Source organism: Cygnus olor, chromosome 2, assembly GCF_009769625.2.
Source record: "Cygnus olor isolate bCygOlo1 chromosome 2, bCygOlo1.pri.v2, whole genome shotgun sequence".
Classification (NCBI taxonomy): domain Eukaryota; kingdom Metazoa; phylum Chordata; class Aves; order Anseriformes; family Anatidae; genus Cygnus; species Cygnus olor.
Window position 1 is genome coordinate 103590108 of NC_049170.1, and position 24519 is coordinate 103614626.

The 24519-nt window shown below is 36.5% G+C and overlaps 1 protein-coding gene across 1 annotated transcript in view; it reads right to left on the minus strand.

Moving 5' to 3' along the window:
* CDH7 (cadherin 7) overlaps positions 1-24519 on the minus strand; it is an 89922-nt gene that overhangs the window by 13460 nt on the left and 51943 nt on the right. The window contains 4 exon segments of the mRNA XM_040549858.1: positions 4808-4944; positions 9355-9608; positions 20226-20413; positions 22055-22222. Of these exon segments, the coding sequence (XP_040405792.1) occupies positions 4808-4944; positions 9355-9608; positions 20226-20413; positions 22055-22222 (747 nt within the window).

The following is a 24519-nucleotide window of genomic DNA, read 5'->3' on the forward strand; positions in this document are numbered from 1 at the left end:
TATGGTATAGCAACCAAATTTTATTAAATATTTTATATTTTATTAAATATTAGCAGTTTTTAAAGAAATGCCCAGCTGAAGTGCCTCTACACCAACGCACACAACATGGAAAACAAACAAGAGGAATTGGAAACCATGGCTTAATTAGGCAAATATTACCTGATTGCTGTCATGGAAGTGTGGTGGGATGGATCACCTAACTGGAAAACTCGAATGGAGGGCTACAAACTCTTCAGAAGAGATAAATAGGGAAGGAAGGGAGAGGGTGTTGCCCTCTACATTAGGGAAGGGATTGATTGTGAAGAGATGCCTCTGAGAAACAGCCACGGACAGGTTGAGATCTTGTGGGTGAGAGTTAAGGACCATGCCAATAAAGGACAGCTTGTGTTTGGGGTCTACTACAGGCCGCACGATCAAGGGAAGCCTGTGGATGAGGCATTCTTGCTTCAACTATAAGAAGCGTCACGCTCGTGTACTCTCATCCTGATGGGGGACTTGGACCACCCAGATGTCTACTGAGAAAACTACACAGCAGGCTGTAAGCAATCCAAGAGATTCCTAGAGTATGTTGAGGATAACTTCCTGGTATTAGACAAACCAACCAGAGGAGAAGTGTTACTGGACCTGGTGCTCACCAACACAGAAAAGCCAGGTCCTGCACCTGGGACGGGGCAACCCTGGCTATAAGTACAGACTGGGTGACGAGACGCTGCAGAGCAGCCCCGCAGAGAGGGATCTGGGGGTTGTGGTTGAGAGCAAGTTGAATATGAGGCAGCAGTGTGCTCTGGCAGCCAGGAAGGCCAACCGTATCCTGGGGTGCATCAAGTCACATTGCTAGTCGGTCAAGGGAAGTGTTTGTCCTGCTGGACTCTGCGCAGGTGCAACCTCACCTCAAGTACTGTGCGCAGTTCTGGGCACCACAGTACAAAAAGGATGTAAAACTGCTGGAGAGTGTCCAGAGAAGGGCTACGAAGATGGTGAAGGGCCTAAAGGGGACGACATATGAGGGGCAGCTGAGGTCACTTGGCCTGTTCAGCCTGGAAAAGAGGAGGCTGAGGGGAGACCTCGTCACGGTATACAGCTTCCTCACAAGGGGGAGTGGAGGGGAAGGCACCAATCTATTCTCTTTAGTCACCAGTGATAGGACCCACAGGAATGGTGTCAAGCTGAGGCAGGGGAGGTTAGGCTAGACATCAGGAAGAGGTTCTTCACCGAGAGGGTGGTCGTGCACTGGAACAGGCTCCCCAGGGAAGTGGTCACTGCACCAAGCCTGTTGGAGTTCAAGAAGCATTTGGACTGTGCACTTAGTCACATGGTCTAAAATTTTGGGTAGACCTGTGTGGTGCCAGGAGTTGTACTCGATGATCCTTGTGGGTCCCTTCCAACTCAGAATATTCTATGATTCTATGATTAAAGAGGTCAAGACTGGAGGCAGTCTGGGATGCACTGACAACGCCCTAGTTGAGTTTGTGATCTCGAGGAGTACAGGCCTGGCAAAGAGCAAAGTCAGGACCCTGAACTTCTGAATGAGCAAATTTCAAGCTATTTAAAGACCTAGTAGCTGTGATCCTATGGAACACCATCCTTAGGGACAAAAAGAGCTAAGCAGAGCTGGCAGCTCTTTAAGGATGTTTTCCTTAAAGTGAAACTCTCCATCCCTCTGCATAAAAGAGCAGGCAGGAAGGGCAGACAACCGGGATGGCTAAACAAGGACCTATTGGTCAAACTGAGGTCTAAGAAGGAAATGCACGCACAGTGGAAGCAGGGACACATGGCCTGGGAATAGTACAGGGATGCAGTCTGGATATGCAGAGATGGGATAAGGAAAGCCAAGGCATAGATGGAACTGAGCTTGGCAAGGGATGCAAAGAATAAAAGTAAGGAATTCTGAAGTGACATTGCTGAGAAAAGAAAGGCCAAGGAATGTGTACCCCCTCTGATGAATGAGAAGGGTGAACTTGTAACAACAGACATGGAGAAGGCAGAGGTACTCAACAACTTCTTTGCCTCAGTCTTCACTGACAGTCAGGCTTGCCAAGTATTTTGGTTCCTTGCACCCGTAGATGGAGGCTGCAGGAGCAAAGTCCCACCCACTGTAAGTGAACAGCAAGTTTGAGACCATCTGATGAAACTGAACACCTACAAGTCTATGGGGCCTGATGACATGCATTCCAGGGTCCTGAGGGAACTGGATGGTGTAGTTGCCAAGACTCTCTCCATCATATTTGAAAAGTCCTGGCAGTCAAGCAAAGTCCCCTCAAAAAAGAGAAACATCACTCCCATTTTTAAAAGGGTAGAACGGAATACCTGGGGAACTACATACCAGTGAGCTTCACCTCTGTGCCTGGCAAGATCGTGGAAAAGATCCTCCTGGTAGCAATGTCAAAGCACATGCAAGACAAAGAGGTGATCCGAGACAGCCAGCATGGCTTCACCACAGGTAAGTTGTGCCTGACCAATCTGGTGGCCTTCTGTGATGGAATGACTGCATCAGTTGATGAACAAAGAGCTACTGATGTCATCTACCTGGACTTCTGTAAGGCCTTTGACACCGTCCCACATGATATCCTTGTCTCCAAATTGGAAAGATATGGATTTGATGGGTGGACCATTCAGTAGATAAGGAGTTGGTTTGAAGGCTGCTCCCAGAGAGTGGTGGTCAATGGCTCTATGTCCAAGTGGAGGCCAGAGATGAGTTGTGTAGCACAGGGGTCTGACCTGGGACCGGTACTGTTTAATATCTTTATCAATGACATAGACAGTGGGATCGAGTGCACCCTCAGCAAGTTTGTAGATGACCCCAAACTGAGTGGTGCAGTTGATACAACAGAAGGAAGGGATGCCATCCAAAGGGACCTGGACAAGCTTGAGAATTAGGCCCACGTGAACCTAATGAGGTTCAACAAGTCAAAGTGCAAGGTGCTGTTCCAGGTCTGGACAATCCTGGACATGAGTATAGAACTCACTGAGAGCAGCCCTGCAAAGAAGGACTTGGGGGTACAGGTAGATGCTCATCATGCTCATCATGGGCCACCAGTGTGTGCTTGCAGCCCAGAAGGCCAACTGCATCCTGGGCTGCATCAACAGAGGAGGAGTAGCCAGCAGGTCGAGGGAGTTGATTGTTCCCCTCTATTCTGCCCTCGTGAAGCCCCACTTGGAGTCTGGAGCCCCCAGCACAAGGAGGATGTTGATCTGTTAGAACAGGTCCAGAGGAGGGCCATGAGGGTGATCAGAGGGCTGGACCACCTCTCCTGTGAAGAAAGGCTGAGAGAGTTGGGGCTGTTCTGCCTACAGAAGAGAAGGCTCTGGGGTGACTTCATTGCAGCTTTTCAGAAGTTAAAGGGGTCTTACAAAAAAAATGGAGAGCGATTCTGCTCAATCAGATAATGATAGGGCAAGGGGGAATGGTTTTAAACTAAAAGAGTGGAGATTTAGATTAGAGATGTAGACTCAGAGGGTGGCGAAGCGCTGGAACAAGTTGGCCAGAGAGGTTGTGGATGCCCCGTCCCTGGAGGTTTTCAAGACCAGGTTGGATGGGGCCCTGGGCAACCTGGTTTAGTGAGTGGCATCCCTGCCTATGGTGGTGGTGGGGGGGGGGGGGGGGAACTAGATTATCTTTAAGGTTCCTTCCAACTTGAGTCATTCTGTGATTCTGTGAAATGCATTCAAATGTAGTTCGCAATTATTATTTTTTTTTTAATTCCATATGTGAAATAGCAAGGAATTTGACACTAACTTTCTCCTCTATTGACCTAAACCGCCCCCCCCCACACTCCCAGAAAAAAAAAAAAAAAAAAAAAAAAAAAAGAGCCAATAAGTGACACTTTTTGCATCTCTGTGTTAATGTGTTTAAGAAAAGGTAAAAATTATTTGCAGGAGCATCTGGAAGAGGTGTGAGAAGATGTGAGAGAAACAACCCCTGCAGACACCAAGGTCAGTGAGGAAGGAGGAGGAGAAGATTCTCCAGGCTCTGGAGCAGAGATTCCCCTGCAGGCCATGGAGAAGACCATGATGAAGCATGATGTCCCCCTGCAGCCCATGGAGGACTCCACACTGCAGCAGATGCCCTGGTGGAAGCTGTAACCTGTGGAGAGGAACTAACACAGGAGCAGTTTTCTGGCAGGAACTGTGGCCCTTGGGGGACCTGTGGTGTAGCAATCTGCTCCTGATGGCCTGAACTCCATGGTATGAACACGTGTTGGAGCAGTTCTTGAAGAACCACATATCACAGAATGTATTCAGAGATGAACAAGTTTAGGTTTAAATTTTCATACAGAATTCTTGTACGTACTTGAAGAGTTTGATTCTTCACCATTTTTCAACTTACACCAGAAAAGGATACTGTGTACAAAATATCCTCTACCATCTTACTTGAGATTCAGGAAAGTAAAACAACATAGGTATTCACATGTCCTTTACTTCATCCTTTTTAACAGTGTTGTGATTGACCAACAGCAATCAACCTGAGTGTCATCACTAAGAGGAGTTAACTGCTCTCCTCTATTCCATATCATCTTTGCTCTAAATTATGTTTAGTCTGAGACTCCTGACATTTTCAGCTTCTTTTGTGCTTGCTTTTCTAAAGTCAAAAAATACATGAAGTGTGAGGCAAAAGAAAGTGTAAATGCTTAATCTGTTGTATTTCTGCATTTTTATCACATAGGTGTCTTTTACATTGAGTAAGAAGAATTGTTTTTATCTGCCATGTTTTGAAACATTGTCATATTTTCACTTGGTGCAGCTTATCCCAACTAAACCTGAAGTTTTATACATAAACAACTAATAAAATCTTTAAATTGTTACTTACGACTCTCCATAGCCAAGACTGTGATATTATGAACCGCATTTGTTTCCCTGTCCAAAGACTTGGCAGTTGTAATGACTCCACTGTTGGCATCAATATTGAAATACCTCTCAAGGTCTGTGTTTCGATCTATTGAGTACCTAGGTGAAGAATGAATGAAAACTTTTGATTTATGTTCAATTAAAGCTTGTAAAAATGTTTCATTGATTTCTCATTAGAAAGAAAGTGTTTCCATTGTTTCCCCATTTTGGACTTGGTTTTGTCCAGTTTCTCTAAGGTGTTAAAAGAAGGAAAGCTGTAAGCAAAGGCAAGACCACACAGGCAGTGACCTATGCTGACAGTGGCAGGCTCCATTACCACAGTGACCTGTTAAGCAAGATTATAGGCATTCCCCTCTCTTTTCTATCTCCCTCTCCATTGTAATGCAGCCATTCATTTACTTAAGGAATAGTATCCTACTGAGCCCAAGCTAAAGAGAAGAAGAGTTGGAAGTTTGCTGCATGGCTGTACCAGTAAGGCATGGCTCCCATGGGGGCTGGCAGCCTGAGCACAGTTCTCTGTCACAAGCAAAAGAGCCCCTGAGTCACCCAGAGCTGCCAGGGCAGGGAAAAGAAAAGAAAGATAACGCAGAGTATGTCAAGGGATTGCATGTCATCACCGTCAGCTCCCAGTGCTTAACTGTCATTTGACAAACACAGGCTTATGCCCTAGACTCTTTGTCTTGCATATCTTTTGCCTCCAAACTTGTTTTAGGGAAGGGAAACTAGCTCCCTAGCAAATAGAAAATAGCTTAAGTGAAAAGGTCAGACTTCCTGTGGGTATTTTGCTTATATCCCTTTTGAGAGAAAGGGATAGTTGATTAGGCAGTGTTAGATTTACAACTATAGTATTCTTGACATTCACCTTAATATTGGGTCAGATTCTTGCAGTGTCATTTAGATCAAGTACTTCAGAGCACTTCCCTACACTCAAAATGAATTAAAATGTCTGAGTCAGGCCAAGTTTGATCATTACAATTACTGTCACACTGATGATATATTAGATTATTGATATAGCATTAATCAAAACCTTTGAACAATGTGGAACGAAAGAATAATGGAAGATAGTGCAAAGACAGGACTTCCCAGACATAATGATATGACAACACTATTTGCTTGTTCTGTGTTGTAATATACTAGCTTCTACTCTGCTGTATAATGATTATATCTAACCCTCCTGGCTGCAAAATCTCTAGAGCACAGACTTGTTATGCATTTAGAGTTGCTTTACTGCATTATCTCACTGTAAGAGAAAGGCATAAAGAGTCATAAAAACAACAGTAAGAGTTTTCATGGATTGAAACTCTTCCTCTTTCACTTTTCTTCTTCTTCTTTTCAAGTCAACTGTAGTTTCTTTTTTTTTTCCTTTTTTTTTTTTTTTTTTTTCCCTCCCTTGTTTTGTTTATTTTTGATAAGCTTCCCCTGGGGACTATTCCTGTCACCTCTGCTATGTAGTCAATCATGTCAGGTTCAGTAGTCTTGATTCAATCTCAGGCCAGCCTTTACATTTCCTAATTATTAACACTGTTACTACATAACTTGAAAATTCAAAGGCCTTTCTTAAAAACATAGTAAGAAAGAGAGAAAAAGGGAAAGAAAAATAACAGAGAGGGAGAGAGAAGTGAGAAAGAGGCTGACAAAGAAAAAGAATGCACAAAAACAATAAAAGAAATCAATAAAAAGGAAGGGAGGAAGGGAGGAAAGGAGGAAGGGAGGAAGGGAGGAAGGGAGGGAGGGAGGAAGGGAGGGTGGAAGGGAGGGAGGGAGGGAGGGAGGGAGGGAGGAAGGAAGGAAGGAAGGAAGGAGGGAAGGAGGGAAGGAGGGAAGGAGGGAAGGAAGGAAGGAAGGAAGGAAGGAAGGAAGGAAGGAAGGAAGGAAGGAAGGAAGGAAGGAAGGAAGCGGTGAGAAAGCAAGAGAACAAGTTATGTAAATTAGACAACAGATTGTAATGAAAGAAGAAAAAGTAGTTTTTATGCATAGGAAACAAGCAGTTTTCCTTAACTTTTATTTACAACTATTGTATCCATGTTGAAATTCTGAAAAAATATTTTAAACACTCTTAATCCTTTAACTCCTTGTGGCCATTAATACTTGAAAATCTTTGAGCTGCGGAAGTTTTAAATCCTTTATTTAAGGATTAAGTTAACACCAATAGTTCTCAAGTCCATATAAAATAACCTCATTTTCTTTTTATTTATTTATTTATTTATTTGTTTATTTATTTTAATGTAGTATTGTCAAGGCATGGCTTTAAGAGTGTCTGATCTTGCAATTGCAACATTGTCTGAATTGTAACAAACCAAAAATTTTAATCTATCGATATAATCTAATGTTTTGAATATGGAGTACTTATTTATAGATTAATAATTTAAACTTCTTAAATAGATCATGAAAAGTATTATGCTTTCATCTTCCTTAACACATTCCATTTTTATGTGTCTGGTCTCCGATGTACATCACAGCAGATGCAGGACATCTTTATATTATAAAGTTTGTCAGTACCCCTGACAACTTATATAGCAGGTTCACAAGCATAGAGATAAACCCTCACTATGTCTTATTTTCATCTCCCTCAAATTCCAAACAACTTTGAAGCCGAAGAAATCTAGATGTCTGTTAAGCTTGTGATATAGTATTTTTTGATGCTGAAATTCTAAAAAATAACCAGAACAAGGCCAATAAATTCATCCTTACATTTACACAGGAGTCAAAAAGCATACAGAGCATAGACTTAATTTATGGAACTGGATTTAATCCTACTCTAAATGGTTCTGCTAAACCAGATATTATACACCAGATGCTAACATCAGTGCCAGGAAACACTGCCACTGTAAAGAAAGAGCTCAGCAAAGATAAATTTCACAAGTGAATCCCTGCCAACCAATCCATCTAGGACTTGTTTATACATGATAGGAAGCAGCTATTTTGAATCTGCTGCAAATATATAATGAAAAAAAAGGGAGAGAACACTTGTATCACCTCTAGGAGTGAAACATATGCTTTATTTTTACAACTGAAATTGGTGCTTCAGAAATTACAGAGCTACAGTAGAGTCACAAGTTCATATTCAATGCATGAATGTAAAAATTTAGCATCTCAGAAAAGGTGACATCTAAATGAGTTCTGTATCTGTGAAGTTTTTTTCTGTGTATGCTCTAGATGAACAATAACAACAAATGAAACTTAGTACTAACTTTTAACTCTATTATTGTCCTACTCCTGAAGATGTTTAAGTTCTCAGAATTCCCCTGAGTCAGAAGTCATGGGCTTCAGACCCTTTGCATGTTTTTGTTGTTGTTGTTGTTATTGTTGTTGTTGTTTTTGGCAATTAATATTACTATTCTGCATAACAAAACTAACAAGTAACTCAGTGTTTTAATTAGTGTTTTAATTTAGGTGATGAGTCTTTTTCTCTGAACTTTTTCTCCCTAAATACAGACAAACACAATATCAATATATATTCTTTTGTTGCTGTTTTCTACAGGTTCCTTATGTTCTTCCACAATATATTATGGAAGAATTACTGTTTTCTTTTTTCTTTTTTTTTTTTTTTTTTTTTTTTTTTCACACAAGACAAAGGAAGAAGCCCTTGAGAATTTTTGTTTCTCTAGTGTTCATATCTCTTCCCTTTCGAAAGGAAGATATCTGGCTGCAGCAGAACTTACAAAAGCCAAAAAAGTTTTGCCTTTAACCATCCTGGCAAATACAGGACGTCTTGTTCTATCCATTTCTTTCGCATAAAGAGTTTGTAGCAATACATTTTTACTGTGGGACATCAGTTCTGGTTTACCATGTAAAAGAGTCCTATTACTTGCTTGCACATACTGCACACAGAAAATGAAGAGAGGGAGAGAGAAAAAGATTTTCATCCTTATTGATTAAATAGAACATAATTTGTTACAGATTGTTATAGATATGGATATAGTATAGATTTGTTATAGATATGGATTCTTTCTAAATTTACAAATAAATTAATATGTATAATAAAATGAGGATTATTTTTGCTTTGTAATCCTGAAATTCTAACTTTTCTAATTTATTTATTTATTTACTTATTTTACAGAGATGTAAATATATTATTTTTTCAAAGGTTCTGCAGTTTATGAGTATAAAAGTTAAAATATGCAAACTCTTAGAACATTTCCTTCTCCTGCTGTAAGGGAAAAAACAAAAACAAACAAACCAAAAACTAGCTGCTTTCAGTGCAAACAATCTCCCATCACAAAACAAACAGCTTAAATAAATAAACAATTAAGAAGTCTTACAAATTGTGTCACGGCAGGTTTGGATTGGATATTAGGAAGAATTCCTTCATGGAGAGGGTGATCAAGCATTGGAAGGGGCTGCCCAGGGAAGTGGTGAAGTCCCCATCCCTGGAGGTATTTAAAAGACACGTGGACATGGCCCTAAGGGATATGGTTTAGTGATGGGATTCAGTAGGTCAGGCTGATGGTTGGACTTGGAGATCTTGAAGGTCTATTCCAACCTAGAGGATTCTATGACTCTAATTACCTGACAGGACTATTTGAGGCATCTGGATCATGGGCTGCTACAGTTCCAATGATAGTGCCAACCTTTGCTGCTTCAGACACCACCATGGAGTACAAACGTGAAGTAAACACAGGCGGCTCATCAACATCTTCTACAATTATCTTCACTGTTGTCATGTCATTGAATGGTCCAAGACTCAGGAAGCGAGGGTCAACATGCATATTGGCTGCTTCTATCCTCAGGGTATAGCTTGTTTTAGCTTCAAAATCCAGCTCCTATACAGGTAAAATTATTTGGAAATTTTATTACCCAATAATATTGCAGCAAAACTCTTTCACTTACAACACTCAGTGAATATAAAATGAGATTTCCCATTTGTATTCAAGCAATACTTTTGATTGGCAAAGCATAGTTGATGTCTGTTTTTTCAGCTTTCTCAAAACACTGGCTTTGTAGTGTATTGCTCAGTCTTATCTGAGATAGCTCAAATGACTACTGTAAGGTGATAAGATAATAAAGTTATTTTTCATCAGTGTATTAGTATTGTTAAGAAAATCTATAATTGCCTAAACACGTTTGATTTTGTAGAAATATTATGAGTGGGATTTTCAAGAATACTCTTAATTCCACTATAATTATTCCTAGCGAGTATTTCCCAATAATTTAATGGGAAGGATAGTTCTGAAAATTCTGCCCTGTGAAATAAATAAGAATTCTCTGAGTTAATACCAAAACTTTGCGTGACATCTTTGGGAACCAAATTCTCTTTCATTATTTCATTTCTGCGAATGAATTCTTTTTGATTTATTTGTATTTTTCTAAGGTAATATCAGATGCAATGCACCATACTACCCAGACATGAGAAATCAATACAATATTCATTAGTGAAAACACCTCTTTCAGGAAACTATGGTTTTGTTTTGCTTTGTTGTGTTTTTGCATAACATTGGCACTATAAACTATTACTCCCAAGTTCTTTATAAGTTTGTGGAGGAAAATATGGCAGTCAATCCAATGACATTGCTTATATGACAATATTTTGTATTTAGATACAGCCTGGAGATTTATTTGTTTTATCCATTAAACAATTTTTTTCCATCTTCTTTCCACTTTAATTTTCTTTGATTAAATTAGAATTCCCTTTAGAATTAATACTGCTTTAGAATTAAAAAAAAATAGCCCCCAGAACTCATGGTCTATCTGTGATCTGGATAACAGTAACATTAAAAAAATGTTTTGGAAGAAAAAAGTCTTTTTACCTCACAGGTAATTATTGAAGGAAAGCATCATATTAATATTAGAACCATCTACCCTACTTCTATAGTCTTAGACCATCAGCTTGCACCAAATGCCTGGCTAATTATTTCTTTGCAATTCCAAGTTTAATCATCAAGAACAACAGACCCAACTATTTCTAAAACTGCAGTCTGATTACTCAACTGTCTTTTCAAACTATATTTCCAAGTGTACAAAACTGATTTTAAAAGGCTTTCAACAGTCTTGATCCTGAGCAAATCATAAGTATCCAAAATGGGCCTGCAAAATAATCTGAGAACATCCACAAAACATTCCTGTACTCACTCAGAGGAGCAGCAGGGTGAAACACTCATCTGTTGACCTACAAATGCGAGAGTCTAAGTTGTCCATCGAGTTACAGTAAAATAAATCCCAAATGAGCATCTTAAAGTCAGTGATAAAGTTGACATTACAATATATCTGTAAACAGCTTGGATTTTAAAATGAAAAATGATTTGCAACATATCACATATGGAAAGGTACTGAACTTTTGTAATATCTATGTGGCAGCAAAAAGCTTTTCTGAACAGGAATTATGATTATGATCCTCAAGATATGTAAGCACTTACTTCCTGCATTGAATCAGAGAGGAAGTATCCATAGTTCTCCAAAAAGGGTTATGCCATAAAAGAAGGGTTGTCTGGATACTGGTCAATACTCTGCATACAACTGGTCAGTGTTTATTACTAAAGAATGTTGATATTGTTTTGAATCTTTATCTTTGTTTTACATTTAAAGTACAAAATATGTGCTATGGAACACACCTTAAAAGCATAATGCAAATGTACTGTGATATTAGAATGATGAAAAATTTCTCAGAAATTATACTGTATGGTAATAACAATGAAGCAACAGATATAACCAGATAAGTGGCAAGGTTAAAGAGAGGAAAACCAAATGCAAATATGTTAATACTCTTCTCACTTTCAAGTAGAATCATCATATGAACAAATGAAGATATGAAGACAAATGAAGACAAATGAAAACAAATGAAGACAAATAAAACCTTAAGAACTTTGCAGAAAAAAGACTGAGATTTGATGAATAATAATAATAATAATAAAGCCTTAATCAAACTATATATTTTCTGTTACAATGAACAAAAATATATGGCTGACTTCTGTACCTTTGTATGGTACTTCTGTACCATGGCTGACATGGCAGACAAAAAAAAATCTATGCTGACTTAATTTTCATTAGAAACTAGTGTTTTCAAAAGAAATAGAACAGTACTCTATTATACAGTACTCCTGATTCTGCTTATTTTATTATTCAATTGAAATTGATATGTGCTATCACATGCCATTTATTTTTAATCTGCCCTAGATGCTTAGAGTAACATTGTATAACTGAATTACACTATAGAAAAGTTGAAGCTGTGGTCCGCCGCATGAATATTCTAAACTTGGGTATGTTTTCTATTGAATAAAAGGATAAACTATTAGTGTTAATTTCTGTTAACACAGAACTAAGGAGTACCCAATACATGGTAAATTATGAGGCAAAATAAGTATGCATCAAATAGTGATGTTTCCACTTAATTCTTACTACATATATCATGTCTTGTGACTCCAAGACAACAGTATAGTACCATATAACTAGGCTGTGTTTCTTTTCTTTCTTTCTTTCTTTTTTTTTTTTTTTTAATTTTATTTTCACATTACCCTTCTAACTTTAAAATTGCATAGGGTGGAGAAGGGAAGGCCACTTTGTTTTCATTAATCAGTAATATCTGTTGAAATTGGATGATACAGCAATTTTTAATCAAACATGAAAGTCAAGACAGATGCAGACAAGATACTTTCTAATGACATGTGAATGTCAACACCAAAGTCATCCTAAGGAAAAAAAAAAAGTTTGTGAAAATTTTGAATTAACAGAAAATGTGCATAGAGCAAATTATATAAAATTTATTTTTATAGTCTAAGACCAATAGTGAAGTAATTATTTAAATGAAAATTTTGCAGACCTTCTCATATTTCCATATTGATTTTTAAAATACTAAATTAGAACCTTTGTTTTTAATTAAAAGTCATAAACCCATTTGTTTTCCACATGAATTCTTACCACAAAGCTTACATATTTTTAGATCATCATATTTCATTCTTTAAAAAGAGATCATCTTTTATGTGACTAGAGTACAGGAGTGTTAGGTAGGGAATACACAACACATTCAGTAGAAAGGCTTTTCTTCATAGAGAAGGGTGGAAAACTAATAATGGTGGAGACGCATATTTTTAACAGGTTTGTTTACTAAGGACCGGTTTCACCTTCTCTAACTTAGCCACATACATCTGAGAAAATCACTATATGCTGCTTCCTGTGAGTGGAGTGAGATTCTTTTAGGGAAGGAGTCAGCTGGCCTACTTATGAATGTTTGTTTTTCACCAGGTAGTAGAAAGCGTGTCTCAATAAATGGAAGATGTAAACACCTGCTTTCAGTAATATGAATCCTACCCTAGCATCCCCTCAGATATCCTCTGGTACCCAAAGCTGCTAGTAGTTTACAAAAGCTATAAGGTTCTCTGTTCATAGAACACAAACAAACAAAAACCACATAAATCTAATGTATGTATATATATGGTGGGGAACAGTTGGTGTTTAGAAGACGGAGAGAATGGATGGGCAAGGCAGGGGTTGCATCATCAAACGGTATAGAGTTATAAAGGGGCAGTACTATAGTTTGTTTCTTAGTTCTTTGCAGCAGAGTCTGTTTCCTGTGGGCTGTGACAATGACTACAAAAGCTAAAGTCATCAACCTCAATCTCTTCCTATAAGATACACATCCTTAGATCCTATGGTGAGTAAACAAGTATCAAGTTTTGATGCAGAATATAATCTGGGAAAATAAACATAATCTCTAAAATATGGTTAGCATGCAAATGTTCTTGACCTGCAGGAAATGCTTAGACATTCCATATAAGACATAATGAAGGTATTACATACTACAGACACTAACAGAAGACTGAAAAAGTGAATTGAAAATATCTCCTTGTTTTCTCTCCTTATCTAATTATCACTGATGCCTGTTATATAGTGAGCATTTTTTAACTGGCCTGTGAATCATATCTTCATTATTTCCTGCCATAACAAAAGCACAGATTCCAATAACAGAATACCAAGTCAACAGCTTACAGATCACTGCATCAGCGTTGAAGGTTAAAAGGACAATATATACCTCAGTTCTTCAGTACAGTGAATAGAGCTTGACAGCTTCATTAATATCTGTGTATTAGTGTTATCTGATTAGATCTTGTGCAGGATTATTCATCATTCTCTCCTTTTGGAGCTCTCATGTTTACTTTCTTTTCTTTCTTTCTTTTTTTTTTTTTTTTTTTTTTTTAAGGGTGAGAATTTTGTCCTGTCTGAATGAAATTACAAAACAAGTCACCTATATCACAGAGACTGGATATGAAGTTATCTTTCACAGGAAGCCTATTTTTGTAATGTTCATTTTTTACTGTACGGTAACTTTGTAATAATGTGCCTTACAGAGGTGAAAATACCATTTTTAAGCCCAGTTGAGTTTTTTTTATTGAAAACTGCAGTATAAATGAACATTATCTCTCAAAGGAACCATGGAAGGCTCAAGTTGTTACATTGTAAACTCTGATATAGAATGGAAAGGAAATTTTCCAGCTGAAAAGAAAAAAAATGTTAACACTAACAGAAAGATAGCTTTTCACTCAATGGCTTACACATAAAATCTCCATGTTTATAATTGCAAGTATTACTTTTAGAATGAGATCAGGTTTTAGAATAATATCTTAGTGGCCTTTTTTTTTTTTTTTATGCGAAAGTAGTATGCAACACTTATTTTCACATTTCTCCATATAACATTCAAATTGTTTGATTATATTGGTGGTAGGGCTGTGTATTGGGGGGGGAAATTAAGACAAAGTGAGCAATAATTGTATAGTGGAAAATCTTGATGCTGGTCACTTGGTACTGTAAGATATGACAACCCTCTACAGAGTCTTCAGACATTATATTTATATTTATTTTTTAAATTGAGTCCACTAAAATTTTTCCCTAGGCTTCAAAAACTTCAATCAGATCTCACAGCCTTTCAAGAAGTTACATATAATGCATATAATAAAAATATACCTTGCACACTTTTTGTTATTTTTTAAATTACCACTACAACTTCAAACACCAAGTAACTAGGAGGATGCATATTATCTATCAGGTTTTATCCTACATTTTTTTGCCACTCAGCTATTATTATTACTGAGGCCTCACTGTAGCCTGCAACTTTATGAAGAAAGTGGAAGCCATACTTATATGATGTTTTTCTCAGTGCAATGTTTTTAGGAATAGTGTTTTGGAAAATCCAAACAATGGGGTCTCTGTATTCTTTTCCTTAGTAATTAAATCCAAAATTCCATTCATGTGTATTACGATCAGAATTCTGTGAACAGTAATCCTGAATTCACTTTGAAATTGTGCACACGTAGATTTGCAACACTACAAAATTTGTTCTATTAATTGATTAATCGTTCACTTTCATAAATGTTACTTCAATTCTAAGTCTGCTGCTGCAGAGAGACCAATCCAACACTTTTTTTTTTTTTTAACTCCAATATCTGCAGAAGAATTGCACATTTTTTCTAAACACCCTCACCACTGTAAAATGAGATACTGCTCGTAGGCAAATAGTTTGTGTCTTTTTTAACAGAGCATTGACAACAGTATGTTAATTACAAATGAAACCATAGGAAGGAATTGATCCTACTCTACAGATGGAAAACTGAGTCACAGTGTGAATGAGGATAACATTTTCAAATACTTCTAGAGAATATAAATGCCTGATTCCATTTCAAAAGCTATACAAGAAAATTTTTCCAAAAATATCACCTAAGGTGGATGTTTTACTAGTCCTCCTTAAATGTAACTTAGACATCTAACTGAGCTTTGCTTAGGAATTTACCAAAGAGAGTTTGTGCCTATGCGGTGGAGGCATAAAAAGAAAGAAATAATCCGGGGCTAGAGAATAGCCAAATTCTCCGACTATTTTCAACATCAGAACTCTACCATTGACTATGAGTAAGTGATGTCTCTGATCTGTACAGGAGAAAAGTAAAGGGAGAGCATTCTTTTATTTCACTTGACAAACCAGAACTTTTTATTTATATATTATTATTATTTAATAAAAGAGAAAGTAGAAAAAAAGAAACAGGAAAGTTTCCACAGTGACTTCAAACTGCTAGGGAACAAGTAGTATGAACATAGTAGATTACAGGGAAAGACCCCTACTAGTTTTCCCACCATTTCCCACCCTTTCTGGAAGCTGAGAATACTGTACTGAACTTTGCTTATGGGTCCCGTTTACTTCTTGTTTATTCTAGCTTATGAAAAACAAAGTTTTTTTCCTGGCATATTTTGGGTTGGAAACAGAGCATGACATCTTAAATACAGCTTGCATATTTCTATATGCCTTCCTAGATGCATACTGGATATTTTGTTTGCATGCACTTTCAGTTAATGAATTCAGTTAATGTATTGTGGTAGAAGTTAGACTTTATTTTTTAGTGCCATCAACCAAGTAAATGGTTCAATACTGTTTTTACTAGCTCCTCTCATAAGATGAAATTCTAACTTCACTGGTCTCAGGAAAAATCTATTCTGTCCAGGTCAAAACTTTTGTTATTATTTAAGCCATAAGACCATGAAAAAAGGTAACACTTATCCCTTTTATTTTATTTTATTTTATTTTATTTTATTTCATTTTATTTTATTTTATTTTAATTTTCCTAGAATGAACTTAAGAAACTCACTGCAACACATTAGCTTCACATCTCATTCATTTAATTCATATTCAAGCATGCTGACCAGGACATAGGAAAATAAGGTGTCTCAAGCATAAGAAGAGTCATAGAGTAGCAAATTTTATAAAGTGCTACAGCATGCATGTTATTTAGTCATAATGAATAAGGTAGCACAATTCTTCTCTTTACTTTTTGGAGGGGAAAAGACCAAGTGGAAGAAAATACAGAAAAAAAAAAAGTATTCATTCTTTGTTTGATTTCATATTCTCAAGGAAATTATTATAAGAATATCAGCCTATTGTAAAAACATTACCTTGAACTAAGATTTAGCCCAGCAGCTTGTATATACTGACGTTAGGCAATATGCAGCAACAGCATCAGCGTGCTCAAGAACACATATTCTAGTCTTGCCATGGCTATAAAAATTATGAGCAACTTTCAATCTGTTTAGAGAAAAATCCATCCAGAATAAACCACAAAAGCCAAGCTGATATCTGAATTTAACAATGCAAAATAGATAAATGAAACAGCATACAATTCGTATATCAATGAATATCACTGAATATCACTGTTAGGATAAAATCATGTTTGTTTCTTTATTTTTCTGACTTCTGGTATTTTGAAGTCTCTGTGTTCTTACAGTACAGAGAAGAAACGTGTTAAAACATGCATGAATAAATAAATAAATAAGCCAATTCACATCTCATTCATCAGACTTTCATGCCAATAACATGCATTAGTCAAGGACATTATAGACAAGTAAGCTTGGGAAATACATACAACATTATGTTTGTATAACGTTTTATTAATCCTGCTGTCACCATCCTTGTTACATCTCTTTTTCAAACTTGTTCATTTTTCTCTATTTATATATATAAATGCATTGTTTGAATTTTTATTTTGCCAATCCTTGGGCATTTTCTTTCATATTCCATCCACTTGGAAAATACAAAAATTATGCTTTTCTCACCAAATGCTTAAATCTTGTTTCTTTCTTCTTCTATCTCTCTCTCTCTCTTTTTTTTTTTTTTTTTTTAAGAAAACTTTTTTTTCTTGTTATAAGTTAAAACATAATTTTTAACATAAGTTAACTAGTTTGGGAGTCAGCATTTCAAATTGTTTCAGAAAGGTTATCTAGGAACAGAACATATCCCCAGCTTGTGTGTGGAACTCTGTTAAGCAAGTGCCAACTTTCTCCACAAAACCTAGCACAAAAGTGGATGGAGTAGTGCCTCCAGCTGCCCAGATATACTGACAGTGATTTGGATGTTTGGCCTGTTGATTTGTATGTACTATTACAGCAGAAGTACACAAAACTAAGTGTATGTATATGCACTTAAAACTGAAGCACACCTTTTCACAAGTCTTTGCAATGGCATTTTACTGCTTGATTTGGATGCAGAAGTGTTATCTGAACATATAAGTACGCACGAGTTTAAATGATAGGTACACATTTGGAGGCTGAGCTGTTTCTCAGTGTCTCGGCTGACTTTAGGGGCATGAAAATAAAAGAGCTAATTGCACTCAGAGGTGTACAGAACATCATGTGCCAGGTAGTAAAATGTTTAGGCAGTTTCCATGCTATAATTTCTTCCCTCATTCCTTACTGCAAAGCACACATCATCATACAAGGATAACCTCTGCCTGACTCCATAGTGACCTATAAGGTTAGGCTCTGTAGTTGAAACTCATTTAACCTGTGTACACTTGTTAATGGCCTTCCATGTGCATGCCCTCCAGAGAAGAACAAGCTGTCTCATAGCTACTGTGCATGGGATCTTCATTTTATTTCTTCCCTCCAAGTCAATGGTCTCTGCCATTTTATTTGCAGATTTAGTAGGGAAAATATTTCAGCCTTGAGCAAGACATCAATTTTCCTGGAATTCAATGGAGACCTAAGAGGACAAAGAGGTTTGGGAGGTGCCCCTCAGTGTGGGGACTCACTTTTAGGTAAAACAGGGGAAAGGTAGTTAGTAATCTTAGGAAAAAGAGAGAAACATTGTAATGCTGCAGAGGAAAAAAATAAACAAACAAACAAACAAAAACCTGAATTCTTGTGTCCACAGCAGTGTCCACTAGGTTTAAAAATGATTAGCAAATGGTTATTTCATTGGGTCAAAATTTGTTAACTTCTTTAGTTCAGTCCAATAGCCATTTCATAGAGCATTTCTCAGAACAAATGTTCTTTACTGGAAAATCCAGTTCAGCTCCCTAATGGAAATGATGATAGAAATAATAAATGCCAATTATTTGGCTCACTGGAGTCAGGAGAGTCCCAGAACAAACACTGTGACTACAAAAACATAAAATTTAAAACATTCTCATAAGCTCCCAAATAAGACTGTTGAATTCCCCAACTGATTCAGTGTTGCTCACTATGACACTTGATAAACACTCTCTTTCTCTAGAATGGGCATATATTCTTCCAGATCTTTCCTCAAAAGCCTTAAATGAATGAGCTGAAGGAGCCACATTTAATTTGGCTGTTGAACAGAGTCAACTGGCTTTTCATCACTTGTATTTCAAACATGCTAAGCAGAAATTAGCACAGTATGCAAGAAGTCTCAGACAAATGCTTTTGCCTTGAAAAAAATGATTTACTTTACATGTATTAGAGCCTGATCTTTCAAGGATGCTGAACATCCTACATTTGCTCTGACATCTATGGATGCTTACCAGCTCTCAGCAGGTGTTCAGGGCATCAGAGAATTAGCCCATTACTTTGCAACATCATGCAGTATTAACTTCTTTCAAAAGAGAAGTGATACTGAAATTTATATTGCTTTATAAAAAAATTGGTGCACCAGAAGAAAAAATAATGAAAATTGGTACATGAAATTTGCAGAGATTAAAGAGTACCTAGGCAAGAGAAATCACTTAGAGGATCAATTTAATTGTAACAATATGTCAGAATTCAGGAACATAGCTACACTTAAAATACTAAGTCCCACATTTTAGGGGATAATTAATAGCTTAGAACAGTTAGGACCATAGCTTCAGTGTAGTCAACGTCAAACATTCTCATATTAAGAGTATGAAATTTTATGACATCATGTTCTTCTGTCTAAGGTTTTGTTTGTTAGTTTTCCTGTTCTACTCAAAATTGAAAATTTCTGCCAAAATATTTCAGCCCACTGTTATTTTGGAAAAAAAAATACTCTTTAAAATGTGTTGCATCAAGGCAAGAATGCTCAGTTTTAATATTTTATATAAACTTGATTTTTCTGTTTTAAAATGCTAGTTATTTAACTGCATATATGGAAAGCTTAAATAAAAATATTTCTAAAAATATCTCTATTTTTTTGAAATAATATTTTGATAGTAAATTATCTTGTAAAACAGCTAGTCTTACTGATACATAATTTTAATATTAATATTGTGTACTTTCTGGATAGAACAAGATTGTCTAAGATAATTTGATCTTTATTTATTTATTTATTTGTTAGGCTTGGGATATATTTTGGATTTGGAGCTTACATTTTTAATGTCTGATATATTTTTCACATTTTTTATTTAATTGAAAGACAAATGAGAGTAAAATTGACATTCTCATTCAAGCTTGTATGTTCTGTGTCTTTAAAAACAAACTAACAAGCAAAACAATAAAACAAAATAACCCTTGGGAAAAAAAAAATCACAATAATTTTCTCTGTAAGGCATTAGAAAGCTCAGAACCAGGTACACACACATGCATGGTGAAATTCACCAGTGGAAACTCTTACATCAGAACAGGGTTTTAGAAACAAACAAACAAAAAAATCACCTTCACAGTTCCTGCCCTTATCCTGCCCAGGCCCAAGTGGAAACAGTAAGAAAAATTAGACTTACCTTCTGAATGGTGATGATTCCTTCCTGAGTGTCTTTGTCCACAGAAATTTTGAATACTCCCAAACCATCACCATCTACAATCTTATACTCCATTTCAGCATTGGGTCCCACATCTGCATCTGCAGCTTTTATTCTGGCCACCACAGAAGCCACAGGTAAAGACTCTGGGACATTATATTGATATGATCCTGTGAAATTTAGAAATTTAATAAATTCATAGTTTTCTGAGACTGTAAGCTAATATATACATATATATTTTATTATGTATGTATTCTTCTGTATTCATGCATCTGAGTACTTGCTCAAACTACCAGAAAATATTCGTTTAAATAGAAGGTTTGAACCTTGTACAGATGGACTCTGAATACCATGGGTATTCTTTTTTTTTTTTTTTTTTTTCTACAAGAATTACAAGACAAAGATGCATAAACATCTTTCCACACTTAAGTGTAAGTCATGAGGCAAATGTCCGCAACTTTCCAATGAAAAAGATGTTTTCCTTATTTGTTTTCTACGAAAGAGGAAAAAAAGTTAATATGTCAAATGAAATTAATATAAAGACATTACTTTATAAATCTATATCTGAGGGGAAGGAATTCGCAGGTGGCCTTGCACGGTTTCACACATCCCTGAACTAGAGATAATGAGGAAGTAAGCAGTGGAAACAAAAACTTGAGCAGGTTTGAGATAAATAACTTGGCTGCAGTGTTAAAGATGAGCTTTGCGCAGTGGCCAATTGCTGGCTGGCTTGAGGCACGTGTCCGAGGGTCTCTAACCAATTGTATGACAGATTTGGGTGCGTGGACAGCGCATGGAGCTACGGGGAAAGTATATTAGTGGAGAAAAATGGCAATAAAAGTTTCCTATTCAAGAGCTATCGGGAGTCCGTGTCTTTCATCCCTTCATATATCTTGATAAGGCAGTTTACAACCTGAATATGACTAGAAACTGAGATATATTCATTTCTTTGACAATAAATGCATCATCTGCACTCTTGAAAATTCCAGCTTTTTCATTCAAGTAGAAAATTATATATATGCTGTCAAAAGGATATCTGAATGCAGTCAGTAGCCAATAATATCTTCACCTTCAAAAATAACTTGTTATTCTATGATTATTTGAAACAGTTAATGGTAGGAAGCCTGTTTTATATTGTTGGAGGTGAAGCTGGAGTGAATATATTTGTCACATTATTTTTGTGTTACTTTGCAAGGACTTTATAAGATCATGTGACTTTTGTAAAATTATCCCAGACAGAATGTTATTAAAAACTGGTCTGAGAGAACAACTGTGTATCCCTTTATTTGGTTGGGATGAGAGCCACCTTGGTCAAAGAAAGTAAACTGAGGCAAGATGAATTTCCAGCTCCTCTGTGATTAACTTCTTAGGAAACACTGTTTGCACAAGAGAAATCCTGCTGAAGTGCCAAAGGAATATGAAAGATTAACAGTCAAGTTAAGAAATTAAGTATCCTGAAGTCCAACTGGCAAGAGATAAAGATCTGTTAAGGTGTATCTTTTTGTCTTTTTATTGGTAGTGAAGTAAAATATTTTAATAAATGCACCTGCTGTATATTACTTCAGTTCAGATGATCTAAAATATATTAGGTAAACAAAACAAACAAACAAACAAACAACAACAAAAAAGGATTATTCCAATTTAGTAGTAGTAGCAATAATAACAATAATGATAATAATATATGTTGCTGTCAGTGGTTCTCAAAGTATTTAACATGGAAGCTGACTAATTTTATTTTTTGTTTAGAAATAATGAAATAAATAAAGAAAATAACAATGTTTAGAAATAATTCCAAAATTCAAGTAACTTACGTCGTGAAAAGCGGGGTGGGTTGTCATTTACATCAGTCAGTGTGACAGTTACAGATGTTGTTCCTGATAACCCACCATTTTGCCCAACCATGTCCTTTGCTTGAATAACTAGTAGATACTGGTCCTTGGCTTCTCTATCCATATTTGGAAGGGCAGTCTTGATAACACCTGCAGTAAGACAAGATATGTCAGTGGTTGCAGAAGTAAATATATTGCCATGAAAGCTGAGTTTGTCTTTAAAAGGTAGCAGTAAATAAATGATAACAATATTTTACTAGGAACTGAACTGGCATACTACAAGCTTAATTTAAGTAGTCACTGAAAACCACATTATATATGTATTTTTTTCCAGTTTGTGCTACGTTGTTTGGGTAATGCCATCCATGACCATGTTTTCAGAATATCTTCTCCCTGAACTGCAAAGTTACTCAGGTAACATTCCCTTCCTTTGAAGATATCATCTCCTGTGTTTGATTTCCCACTCTATTACAGCTAGTAAGAATAGCATATTCTGTACTCACTTTCAAGATTCCAAGTTCAAGATTCATTTCACAATGCCCAATAGTCATTCAGCACATTAACTCTTACAAATATTGATATCATGACACACTCTGCATATATATGCAATTATCTTATTTCACCAAATATTTGCTTTAAAAATAACTGCTTCTAAAGCATTAACGTAATTAAGATACCTTGATTTGTTAAAGAAAATACTGTTATATCTGAAATAAAGTTTTTGTTATACCCATTTGAATATCTGCATACAATTTGTAATTATTTGATTTGAAATAAAAACCAAAAGAAAGCTCCATGCTTCCTCCTTTCAGTTCTGTTGATATAGATCAGAAAATAAATACTCTTTCTCAAAACCTGATGACTTTATGAATATTTCATGTTCAGCACACAGTACAGCTGCTAACTCTGATTTCCAGAGAGGCAGCCGCTTACTCCAGCAGCACTTAGTGTCAGCAGTAAAGGAAACATAAACAATCTAAATAAAGGAGAGGCACATTGGGGCACATATCTCTTCATGGGATATTTGCCGAATGTTTAGTTACAGTTTTATTTCTTTCTTCCCTTCTGAATTCAGGACTTGCCATTAATAAACTCAGGGCTGAAACATTTACTTCACAAACAGACTGCCTGGCACTATTTTTACAAGATATTAAAAATACAGTTAACATACAATTTCATAACTTTATTGTCTCTAAAATACTTTTCCTGGACTGCTTATTTTTCTATCATATTTAAATTGTCAAGCAGTGTTAAACGGTGATTTGGAAGCTAATTATCAGGCACACAGGAAATTTCAGTATCACATCAAAATCAAATAGAATGCAAACATTCCAGTCTCAATCTTTAAAGGTTTTGATTTAGCAGAAAAATACCATATTATTGGTCAGGGACTGTTTGCAGTCATTGTGACAATACACATTGCACATATACATAGAAAGCCAAAAATAAAATACTATATATCATATCTTTTTGGGGAAAAAAGTACTATATTGAGGACAGATTTGTTGTAATATGAATATGTTTATACTGCTTATTTCTGCAAGTTTAGATGCTGTTAAATGGAGTGTAACTTTTTGGTCACAACAATAGGATTCTGGTCTGTTTCCCAACACATTTCTTTAAATGAGAAATAGAGTAAACAGTTCGTTTCTCTTTTGTCCCAGCATGTCCATCTCTGAAATGGAGATTATAATTCCTCTCCACATACCCTAAAATACCAAACTGAATTAAGCAGATTAAAAATGTATTTTCCCACTATGTGAAATGATACACAGAATCATAGAATTAGAGAATAGTAAAATCATTTAATTTGGAAAAGATCTTCAAGATCACCAAGTCCAACCATCAGCCCAACCTACTGAGTCCCAACACAAAGCCAAACCTCCAAGGGTGGACACTCCACCACTCCCTGCACAACCCCTTCCAATGCTTTGACCAACCTCACTCTGAAGAAATTCTTCTTAATGTCCAATCTGAACTTCCCCTGGTGCCAGCTGATACCATTTCCTCACATCCTATCACTTGTCACCTGAGAAAAGAGGCCAACACCCTCCTTGCTGCAACCTCCTTTCAGGTAGTTATAGAAAGTGTGAGGTTTCCCCTCAACCTCCTCTTCTCCAGACTTAGCAGCCTTAATTCATAGAATCACAGAGTCATAGAGTGGTTTGGGTTGGAAAGAACCTTAAATATTCCAAGCTCTCTGCCATGGACAGAGACACCTTCCACTGAATCAGGTTGCTCAAAGATCCATCGCACCTGACCTTAAATACTTTCAAGGACTGGGCATCTACAACTTCTATGGGCAACATGTCCCAGTGCCTCATCACCCTCAGAGTAAAGAATATCTTCCTAATTCCTAATCTAAATCTACCCTTTTTTAATTAAAAATTACCCCTTCTCGTATCACTACACTCCCTGACAAAGAGTTCTTCTGGTTTCCTGTAGGC